Source organism: Mustelus asterias, chromosome 12 (genome assembly GCF_964213995.1).
Source record: "Mustelus asterias chromosome 12, sMusAst1.hap1.1, whole genome shotgun sequence".
NCBI lineage: Eukaryota > Metazoa > Chordata > Chondrichthyes > Carcharhiniformes > Triakidae > Mustelus > Mustelus asterias.
In genome coordinates this window covers 97404549-97416778 of record NC_135812.1, presented here as the reverse complement: position 1 = coordinate 97416778, position 12230 = coordinate 97404549, and the positions used below count along the sequence as shown (strand labels likewise).

Sequence of the window (12230 nt, the reverse complement as noted above, 5' to 3'; positions counted from 1 at the left end):
CTCAAAGCTGACACAATGAGTGGGATTTTCCAGCCACACTTGTCCTGAAACTGGAAAATCCCACCTGAGGTCAATGGACCTTTCCATGATCTGCCCTTCCCCCGCTACGATTCCCGTGGTGGATGTAACGGGAAAATTTGCCCCAATGTGTGTAATTAGCTTTTTAAAAAAACAGGTTAATTCCTATTTCATTATTGACAAGTTATAGACCAATTGTTTATTTTTCCAACAATTGGCTAAAGGTACAAGAAAGGGGGCCCCGAGATGCCCATTTGGGGCAGAGAAAGAGAAGAGAGAGGGAGAAAATTATTTTTATGAGAGGTGTTAAGAGTTGCTGTCGATATTTTTCAGCATCATCACTTCACAGCTTGTTCTGATAAGAGCGGTGAGAAGTCTGTTCAATTGTCAAAGATAACCTTTCTCCTCTTACTGTTAATTACTGGCAATTGACACTTTGCTTTTTATCTTTCTGACCTTTGTTACTTTTTTAATGGTTAATAAACTTTCTGAATTCCCCATTTAAAGTGTTCTTTTTTGCCATATGGTTATATCTCCCGAACTTGATTTGATTTATTATTGAGCGGTTGTTGTAATAAGTAATCCCCATAAATCTTTGTTCAGATAAATCAAAAAACTTATACTTCTTAAAATGTTATTGGAACATGAATTATTGGTAAAAGGCCACTTGTTTATTTGACAGACCACTCAAAAGAATCATCATGATCAAAGATCCCAATTTCACCAATATGGCAACTTGATGAAAGTGAGGATGTAGCTTAGGTTAATATCAGTACAAGGCACCTCAGCCAAGTCAGGTCCATGCTGGATGCAGTTAACATTAAATTTGCATTATAGGATTCTAGGTTCACAAGAAGGAATTTCTTCTGAGCGACTCCCACTCTGCTAGCATAGCTTCTGTATAGCATGAAATCTGTTAACTTCCAATAAGCTAACAGTGGCAAAATGGGAAATTTCAAACTAATGGTCTTCTGTGAAGCACTGGGGAAAAGTTATTAATGACTAGGCAAGGAGGAACCAGAGCAGTGCATGGTTTTAACTGCAACTAGCAGAATAAAGAGATTAAAAATACATAGAAAAACTGGCTCCATTGCTCTGACTTCCAAATTTGACTCAGGCATGTTCAGCTGGTTGTGGTCAACAACCAACTTTTCCCCATTCCCTCTAGAAAGGTGAAATACCATTTTATCTTTGTGAATCCATCAATTTCAGTGCTTTTTTAACATACACTGAAATTTAGCAAATTTTCATGCACGATTGGAATGGAAGCAAAAATAGAACAGCAATTTGTGGACTCATTAAAAGTCAAGCAAAAACAGCAATGTGCTCACAGCTGCTTTTTTACCCACCACTAGGAAAGTATTTGTTGATAGTATTTGTGATAAAAGTCTAACTTCTGGACTTTGAAGCTCAGATCAGGTGAAGCCAAAGCTGATTTAGATTGGACTTCAGATGAGGAACAATGTAACTATCAATTGCAACAAGTGTTTGGTGTGAAACACCTGCAGGTGCAGAGGGGTTGAGTTTGCAGGACACATTATAACCACATTACAAAAGTGTACAGGCAGAGGCTCTCTTCCTTGGCCCTTTAAAAAAATAGTGTTTACGGAGGCTGAGGTTGTGGTATCAGATGATGGCAGTCTCCTTGAGGACCTGGTGAAACCATATCACCAATAGGTATGGAAGTGATCAATCCCAGTTGGATATTCACAGATACAAAAAACAGGTTCCTGGAAGGTTTGCCGAGCTGGCAGTTATGTCAATTTTGCCTGTGTGCACTCAGGTTGCATCCCTTGTTGGCTTCCCATAGTTACACGGTGTCATCAATTACACAAATATGGCAATCTGCACCCCCCCAAATTAACCAGGATTATTCATAAACTGCAAAGAATTCCATTCCATCAATATGCAACTTATGTGCAACCATAACAAAAGGTTTATAAAAGTGTACACCAAGTTCTAGTGAAGCTGCTGTGATGCTCTTATCCTTTGGCAGTACATGTTACTTTACCTCTTTAGACATACAATGGAATTAAAGGGAACTGGTTCAGATATAAAGAATATACTTTTCAATTTGGCTGAATGATATTTGTGAAAATGCATTATGAGATCCGTACAAGAAAGGCTGTATGATGAGCAGATATGTCATTGGACATCCTCAAAAAGAGCTTCAGGTGCCTGGCAGTACTCACCAGACAGGATCTCGAAAATGTGCACATCATTGGATAGCAATGAGAACTGAAGCCATGGAACCTTCCCAGCCAAGAGGTGGCAGCGTGGAGGATGCGATATTAGTGGAATTTGACCTCAACATCTGGAATCTCTTGGGGGTCTCTCAGCAGCCAGGGAGAATGCTCACTACATGACCCCAACCTGAGAATCCCTGATCCAGCCCAAGCCCCCCCAAGACCATGTGCCTACGGGGGCCTACTGCCTCACCCTGCACCATGGCAGTGGCTGACCCACCCTTGTGTAGTTTGAGCAAGACTTCACTATTTTTATTCTCCATTCCCTTTGAAATAAAGGCCAACATTGCATTTGCCTTCCTAATGCATGCTAGCTTTTTATGATTAATGCACGAGGACTCCAAATCCCTCTGTGTTCCAGTTTTTTTGCATTTAAATAATACTCAGTTCCTTTATTCTTCTTAACAAAGCTCATAACTTCACACTTTCCTACATTATATACCATCTGCCAAGCTTTTGCCCACTCACCCAACCTGTCTATATCCTTCTGTAGACTCTGTGTCATCCTCCCCACTTTCCTTCCCATCTATTTTTGTGTCATCTGCAAATTTGGCAATAGTACATTCATTGCCCTTGTCCAAGTCATTAATGCATATTGTAAATAATTGTAGCTCCAGCACAGATCTCTGTGACACTCCATTAGTTACAGGTTGCCTCCCTGAAAATGCACCTCTTATCCCAACTCTCTATATTCTATCAGTTAGCCAAACCTTTCATCATTTCCATATTGTTGAAACAATGGGTATTCAGATGAAATATCATTTGAATCAGACCATAATATATAGTTATAAACCTAATCATTGCAATACTGGATGTACAGTAAGATAAACAGGCAACAATAATATGCTTAATTTTAGGGAGAACAATTTCTCCTCAGGATGGGCCTCAATAAACTATAATACTTAACAAAATGCATTTGCCATGGAGGGTCAAGAACAACAACAATCATCTATCTAATTTACAACTTTTGTCAAATATCACAGTTGCAGCAAATTCCAAAACAATAGTTTTTAAAAATAATTATAGCAAAAATAAAAATAGAAGCATTCACTGGAGTGTAAAAGATTGCTGTACTTTCACTGGTTTCAAACAGTTTGCTTATTGAAAATCATTTTCATCAAATGAAAAAGCCAATCTTTACACTGTCCATTCGTGTAATAAAATTATATCTTAAAATGCAGTTATGTGGCTTGAAAATTAATTTCAGAAATGCAATCTTTTCAACATTGCTATAACTGTGATAATTATAGTATGAAGGAGGAGAAATTTGATTGCATAGCTGTTTCTGGCTTAATTTGATTCTCTGGGAGCAGTCAGTGCCATGGACTATTACCAGTATTGGGGTCTCCAATGATACCACTGAAGAACATCATATGCGGGTCAGGCAGGTAACAGCCTGCAGCACTACCTGTCCCCAGGATATCAATGAAATCTGCAGAGCTGCAGAAATGAATTTCTCTTCCACATTCTTTTGGTAATCTACAATAAATTATATGACAAATTATAAGCAATTGCTCCATTTTTTAGTCTCACCTGATATTTCTTTCGAGAAACATGCTTTGCTAAACGTGGGACAAGGCCGACAAGTTTATATACATCATTCATCAAAGTCTCTATGAGGTTATAGAATTCACTGCCTATTCCTATAGTTGGACGAAATTCAGTATCGGACTCAGTCAGCTCAAGACGTACTTCGAAGAGTGGTGAAGTATGAACCTAGACATCCCAAACATGAAAGAAAATAATTTAGTTTCAGCAATTAAACACTGTTGGTTGTTAAATATATTGGGAGAAAAGTTACCATTGTTAACAATTGTGAAAATTGTGCAAATTGGAAAATTGGTCTTAGAATGCTTTTTTTATAAGTTTGCTACAAAAACAATTAATGGAAATCTTTCCACATCATGTTATATCAATGAGAATATTCAAACTAAATTTCTGCTGAACAATTTGTGTTTGGCATTATAGAATGATAACAGAAAAGTGGACCATTCAACCCATCATCCCTGTGTGAGCTTTTTAAGAGATAACTAATTACCCTACTCTTTTCCATAGGCCTGTAATATTTTTCCTTTCAAGTATTTACCTAATTCCTGTTCAAAAGTATCACAAGAAATAGAATTACACAGAATATAGATACAGGGGCCATTTGGTATAACCAGTCCACTCAAGCCTCCTCCCATTCTTCCTCAGCTAATTCTAGCAGCAAAGCCCTTAATAGCTTTTCCTTTATATACTCAGCTAGCTTCCCCTTAAATGCATCGACTGTATTCCTCAACTATTCTCTGTGGAAGTGAATTCCATATTGTCACTACTCTCTGGATAAATAAGTTTCTTCTCAATTTCCTATTTGATTTCTTAATAACTACTGTATATTGATTGTCTTTAGTTTTTGGGGCGGCAGTGGATTAGTCTCAGCACCAGGCACCCAGGTGGCCTTGGGTGACTTCTGTGTGGAGTTTTCACATTCTCCCCATGTCTGCGTAGATTTCCTTTGGATGCTCTGGTTTCCTCACAATCCAAAGATGTTCAGGTTAGGTGGATTGGCCATGCTAAATTGTCCCCTAATGTCCCAAAAGGTGTAGGTTAGGGGGATTGGCGGGGTAAGTATGTGGGGTTGCGGGGATAGAGCCTGGATAGAATGTTCTGTCAGAGCATCGGTACAAATTCAATAGGCCGAATGGTCTTCTTCTGCATTGTAGGGATTCTATGATTTTTCTTGCCCACAAATGGAAACACTCTCTTGTCTACTCTATCCAAACCTTTCATAATTTATTTCAACAAAGGAAATCAGAGGTTCGAAAAGGGTGTGACTGTTAGGGAGCTGGGTAGGAGGGTCTTAGGTGGGGTAGAGAATGAGGTTTCAGCTGATTATGTTCTTACTACCACAGAGGTCGAGGAGAAGTGACCAATGTTGAGAAGGACTGTGACAAACTACAAGAAGACATTAATTAACTTGCAAAAATGAGTACAACAGTAGCTCATGTATTTTAACAGTGTGAGGTATACATTTTAGTATGAAAATTAAGGAAATAAGAAAAATATTACTTAGAAATCTAGGGCTAAAAATCTGTCCACGTAACACTGTTTCAAAGCGATACCACATGCCACCTGATTCTCTCGAGGCAGGCAGCTTTCCTCTGCACTGTGGCTCTATTCTGGACAAAGACTATCCTGAAATCTCCCCCTCCACTCCCAGAATTAGAGTCCGGAATTTTACTGCCTCGCCCGCCTGAGGCTCGTAAAATCCTGCCTGAGGCCAATGGAGAATATCATTCTGTGAGCCTTGCCCGCCCTGATTCCGGGTGGGCAAGGCAGTAAAATCCTGGCCAGAGTCTCGAAATTAGACTGCATCGCAACGATTCTGAGCTGGAGTGACTTTAGGCAGAGACATTTCCTGCAGAGGTGGAAATTCGAGGCAGCCTTGCTGTTCATAAACCCCGACATATTGCAGTTCCAATACAAATGTCTGCACTGCAATCTCAAGTATCTTTATTTACTTGTTCATTGATAACCTGAATTATTAGTTCAACGGCATGTTAAATATAAATTACTTACTGTTTACCTACTTGATTTACTCAACAGATGGTGCTCATAATTATGTCATTTTCTTTCAAATTTTTCTTTGTTAGTTTCACCTCCTTGCTCTTTTTTAAAATAAGTTCCAATGTCAATCTGACTTCACTTTTTTATTTTCTGCTTTATCTCAGCTGGGCTCTAACCACTTTGTCACAACTCAGATTTCCCTACTTTATCTCAGCTTCACTTTCACTTGATTCTGCTTTCACCATCCTTTCAGACCAAATATTCAAAATTCACTGGGCAAAAGAAGTTCCCTTATCTAGCCTCACTTTAAATCTGTATCTTTCGGTTACCAATCATTTTGATGCTGGAAAAAGATTTCTATCAAATCCGTTCATGATCTTTAATTTCACTTTTAAATGTCCATTTAACTTTCTTTGCTCTAAGGGAAAAAAAACTTGTAGTGCAGCGCACTACTTGTATCATTCTAATAATTGTACTCTGTGCCCATCTAAGCTCTTGACATCTTTCCGAAAGGCTAGTGTCCAAGTATAATGTCCAGAATTGAACACTGGACATTATACTTGGACACTAGCCTTTCCATACAATGTATGGAATCTTACTACCATTCACACCAGTAAGATTTGACCATCACGCTGCAGTGAACAGAGGTTTGGCTGGCCACCATATTCTCTGACTTTGCTGCAGGGGGAGCGTGGCATGAACAGCAGGTAAGATTGTGCCCAATATTGGTGTGAACAGTGGTAAAATTCCATGCATTGTGTTCAATTCTGAACAATAGACTTGGACACCAGCCTTTAGGAAGGATGTCAAGGGCTTAGAGGGATACAAAGTACATTTACTAGAATGCCCACCAGGCATCCCGGCAATGCCAGTTGGGGACCCTGACAGTGCCAGTTGGGTATCGCTAGTGTGCCAGGGCCATGCCAAGGCAGTGGGGCCTGAGTGAGGACTACGATGAGAGGCTATGACAGGAGGCGGGAGCTACGACGGGGAATATGTAGGGGACCTATGACAAGGGGGCTATGTAGGGGGATTATGCAAGAGGGCTATGATGGGGGTCAGGCGAAGGTGGATCAAGTCTGGAGTCATGTGGGGGAGGATTTTGAGGGTCATGATGAGGGGGTCAGGCTATCAGGTGGGCCCTGATACCAGTGACTCATGTTGGGAGGGGGTGGGGAACATGCCACTGTTAAGGAGGGTGGGGTGGAGCAGTCCCGATATCCGTGGGAGGAAGGATGGGGACTCCCAGTGCACAGTGTGATCAAGACGCCCTTGCAAAACAGCAGCTGAGCACTCTGAAGCCAAGCTCACTAGTGTGTTTAGCCCCCCCCCCGGCCCCCCCGCCCCCTCGCCGCAGGTCCACCCCTCTACCTTTTCCTTTAGCACTGCAATTTTTTCTCTTCAGATAATTATTCAATTCCTTTTTGAAAGCCAATATTGAATCTGCCACCACCACACCCTCAGGCAATGCATTTCTGATTTTTACCACGTGCTGTGACAAAAGTTTTTTTTCTCGCATCACCTCTAATTCTATTGCTAATCATCTTTCATGTAGTGGCCTCCAGTTCTCAACTGTCTGCCGATGGGAACAATTTCTCTCAATCTACTGCATCCCAGGAACTATTTTTGTAAATCTTTTCTGCGCCCTCTCCAATTCCTTCATATTTTCTCAAATGTGATGACCATCCCCTGGTCCGGATGGGATTTATCCAAGGATTCTCTGGGAGGCAAGAGAAGTGATTGCAGAGCCTCTGGCTCTGATCTTCAGGTCGTCGTTGGCCTCTGGTATAGTACCAGAAGATTGGAGGTTAGCGAATGTTGTCCCATTGTTTAAGAAGGGGAACAGAGACTTCCCCGGGAATTATAGACCGGTGAGTCTCACTTCTGTTGTCGGCAAGATGTTGGAAAAAATTATAAGGGATAGGATTTATAGTTATTTGGAGAGTAATGAATTGATAGGTGATAGTCAGCATGGTTTTGTGGCAGGTAGGTCGTGCCTTACTAACCTTATTGAGTTTTTTGAGAAAGTGACCAAGGAGGTGGATGGGGGCAAGGCAGTGGACGTGGTATATATGGATTTTAGTAAGGCGTTTGATAAGGTTCACCATGGTAGGCTTCTGCAGAAAATGCAGATGTATGGGATTGGGGGTGATCTAGGAAATTGGATCAGGAATTGGCTAGCGGATAGGAAACAGAGGGTGGTGGTTGATAGTAAATATTCATCATGGAGTGCGGTTACAAGTGGTGTACCTCAGGGATCTGTTTTGGGGCCACTGCTGTTTGTAATATTTATTAATGATCTGGATGAGGGTATAGTTGGGTGGATTAGCAAATTTGCTGATGACACCAAAGTCGGTGGTGTGGTAGACAGTGAGGAAGGGTGTCGTAGTTTGCAGGAAGACTTAGACAGGTTGCAAAGTTGGGCCGAGAGGTGGCGGATGGAGTTTAATGCGGAGAAGTGTGAGGTAATTCACTTTGGTAGGAATAACAGATGTGTTGAGTATAGGGCTAACGGGAGGACTTTGAATAGTGTGGAGGAGCAGAGGGATCTAGGTGTATGTGTGCATAGATCCCTGAAAGTTGGGAATCAAGTAGATAAGGTTGTTAAGAAGGCATATGGTGTCTTGGCGTTTATTGGTAGGGGGATTGAATTTAGGAGTCGTAGCGTTATGTTGCAACTGTACACAACTCTGGTGCGGCCGCACTTGGAGTACTGTGTGCAGTTCTGGTCCCCACATTACAGGAAGGATGTGGAGGCTTTGGAGAGGGTGCAGAGGAGGTTTACCAGGATGTTGCCTGGTATGGAGGGGAGATCCTATGAGGAGAGGCTGAGGGATTTGGGATTGTTTTCGCTGGAAAGGCGGCGGCTAAGAGGGGATCTTATTGAAACATATAAGATGATTAGAGGTTTAGATAGGGTGGATAGTGATAGCCTTTTTCCTCTGATGGAGAAATCCAGCACGAGGGGGCATGGCTTTAAATTGAGGGGGGGTAGTTATAGAACCGATGTCAGGGGTAGGTTCTTTACCCAGAGGGTGGTGAGGGATTGGAATGCCCTGCCAGCATCAGTAGTAAATGCGCCTAGTTTGGGGGCGTTTAAGAGATCCGTAGATAGGTTCATGGACGAAAAGATATTGGTTTAGGTTGGAGGGTCACAGTTTTTTTTTAACTGGTCGGTGCAACATCGTGGGCCGAAGGGCCTGTTCTGCGCTGTAATGTTCTATGTTCTATGTTCTAAGTTGAGGCCAAACTACTGTTTTATGAAGGTTCATCATAACCTCCTCACTCTTGTACCCTACACCTCAATTTTTAAAGTTCAGGATTGTTTTTCGACCTTCCCCACCTTGATGCCCATTCCATGAGCCTGTCCATGTCCTTATGAAATCTATTACTATCTAGCCCACAGTTCACAATACTTCCAAGGAAAATTCATCCTATCTGTTGAAATGCCATTTGTCTGTTAAAGCGTGGTTATTGTTCCCATAATAATGCTGCGGCATCATCCAGGATCTCGAAACATTCAATTGAAATGGGTTCAATGGAAATTTCCAGAATTTAAACAAACAACATTTCACCTTTTGCTGAAATGAGTGGGAAATCGTTGTGGCTACTTTTAACATTCAAGGGGGTAATTTTCCCAAAAAGAAACTAAGTGCCCAACGGGCAGAAAAACAGGGGATTTTCCTGTCTGTTTTATGGGCAAAATTAGTCAGTTGAATTTGCGGCACTCACAAAGACTGCCGGATAGTGGGGTAGTTTGTGGGGGGAGGCTTAATCTCACCCGAGAAGCCAGCGTCAGCATGCTGAGCGGGCCACTGTGCATTATTGGGAGATCGCCACATGCACACTGGCACCCCCCATCGCTGGTCTCCCAATGGCTTCCCCAACCCTTCCTCCCGACCGCCAAACCCAGTACCACCCCCCCTCCATGGCCAGCCTCGATTGTCTCCCCCCACCCCACCTTCCCCTACCGATCGCTAGGCAGAGTGTGCAGTGGTCACCCCCCACCACCACCAATCGACCGACGCCCAGTCTGCCCCCCCCCTTGAAAACCCCAGTGCCTGGATACCAGGCAGGCACTGGCAGGGTGTCAGGCTGGCACTGCCCAATAGCACCCCACCCTGCCCCCAACCTCCCGGGGGAGTCTCAATGTCCTCTGCCCCCACCAGCGACACTATCATGCCTGATCCCCATTTCTGGGGCCAGCTCTAATCCCCGCTGGCAGGAACCTTCCCCCCCTGACCGGCAGGGTCAGAAACACTAGTGAGCCCAGACAATACAGTCCTGGGCTCACTAACAAAGAAAATTACAGCACAGGAACAGGCCCTTCGGCCCTCCAAGCCTGCACCGACCATGCTGCCCGACTTAACTAAAACCCCCTACCGTTCCGGGGACCATATCCCTCTATTCACATCCTATTCATGTATTTGTCAAGACACCCCTTAAAAGTCACTATCGTATCCGCTTCCACTACCTCCCCAGGCAATGGGTTCTAGGCACCCACTACTCTCTGTGTAAAAAATCTGCCTCGTACATCTCCTTTAAACCTTGCCCCTCACACCTTAAACCTGTGCCCCCTAGTAATTGACTCTTCCATCCTGGGAAAAAGCTTCTGACTATCCACTCTGTCCATGCCTCTCATAATCTTGTAGACTTCTATCAGGTCGCCCCTCAACCTCTGTCGTTCCAGTGAGAACAAACCAGGTTTCTCCAACCTCTCCTCATAGCTAATGCCCTCCATACCAGGCAACATCCTGGTAAAGTTTTTCTGTACCGTCTCCAAAGCCTCCACATCCTTCTGGTAGTGTGGCGACTAGAATTGAACACTATATTCCAAGTACGGCCCAACTAAGGTTCTATAAAGCTGCAACATGACGTGACAATTTTTAAACTCAATGCCCCAGCCAATGAAGGTAAGCATGCCATATGCCTTGACTACCTTCTCCACCTGCATTGCCACTTTCAGTGACCTGTGTACTGTACACCCAGATCCCTTTGCCTATCAACATTCTTAAGTGTTCTGCCACTTACTGTATATTTCCTATCTGTATTAGACCTTCCGAAATGCATTACATCATGTCCAGATTAAACTCCATCTGCCATCTCTCCGCCCAAGTCTCCAACCGATCTATATCCTGCTGTATCCTCTGATGGTCGTCATCACTATCCTCAAATCCACTAACCTTTGTGTCATCTGCAAACTTACTAATCAAATCAGTTACATTTTCCTCCAAATCATTTATATATATTACAAATAGCAAAGGTCCCAGCACTGATCCCTGAGGAACGCAATTTGTCACAGCCATACATTCAGAAACGCACCCTTCCACTGCTACCCTCTGTCTTCTTTCACCGAGCCAGTTTTGTATCCACCTTGTCAGCTCACCGCTGATCCCATGCGACTTCACCTTCTGCACCAGTCTGCCATGAGGGACCTTGTCAAAGGCCTTACTGAAGTCCATGTAGACAACATCCACTGCCCTACCCTCATCAATCATCTTCGTCACTTCCTCGAAAAACTCGATCAAGTTCGTGAGACATGAACTCCCCTTCACAAAACCATGTTGCCTCTCACTAATACATCCACTTATTTCCAAGTGGGAATAAATCCTGTCTCGAAGAATCCTCTCCAATAATTTCCCTACCACTGATGTAAGGCCCGGCCTGTAATTACCTGGATTATTCTTGCTTCCCTTCTTAAACAAAGGAACAACATTGGCTATTCTCCAATCCTCTGGGACCTCCCCTGTAGCCAATGAGGATACAAAGGTTTCTCTCAAGGCCCCAGCAATTTCCTCCCTTGCCTCTCTCAGTATTCTGGGGTATGTCCCATCAGGCCCTGGGAACTTGTCTACCTTAATGTTTCTTAAGAACCCCAATACCTCCTCCTTTTTGATCTCAACATGACTCAAACTATCTACACATCCTTTCCCAGACTCATCATCCACCAAGTCCTTCTCTTTGGTGAATACTGATGCAAAGTACTCATTTAATACCTCGCCCATTTCTTCTGGCTCCACGCATAGATTCCCCTCCTTGTCCTTGAGTGGGCCAACCCTCTCCCTGGCTACCCTCTTGCTCTTTATATATGTATTAGAAGCCTTGGGACTTTCCTTAATCCTGCTGGCCAATGCTTTGTCATGACCCTTTTAGCCCTCCTTACTCCTTGCTTAAGTTTCTTTCTACTTTCCTTGTATTCCACACTTGCTTCGTGTGTTCCCAGCCTCCTAGCTTTGACAAATGTTTCCTTTATCTCTTTGACAAGGCTCACAATATCTCTCATTATCCAAGATTCCCAAAACTTGCCATACTTATCCTTCATCCTTACAGGAATGTGCCGGTCCTGAATCCCTATCAACTTACACTTGAAAGCCTCCCACATGCCAAATGTTGATTTGCCCTCAAACATCTGCCCCCAAT

The 12230-nt window shown here is 43.1% G+C and overlaps 1 protein-coding gene across 1 annotated transcript in view; it reads right to left on the bottom strand.

Moving 5' to 3' along the window:
* Positions 1-12230, bottom strand: part of LOC144501720 (dynein axonemal heavy chain 17-like) — an 832067-nt gene that overhangs the window by 592874 nt on the left and 226963 nt on the right. The window contains exon 19 of the mRNA XM_078225682.1: positions 3798-3980. Within this exon, the coding sequence (XP_078081808.1) occupies positions 3798-3980 (183 nt within the window). The remainder of the gene's footprint in view (positions 1-3797; positions 3981-12230) is intronic.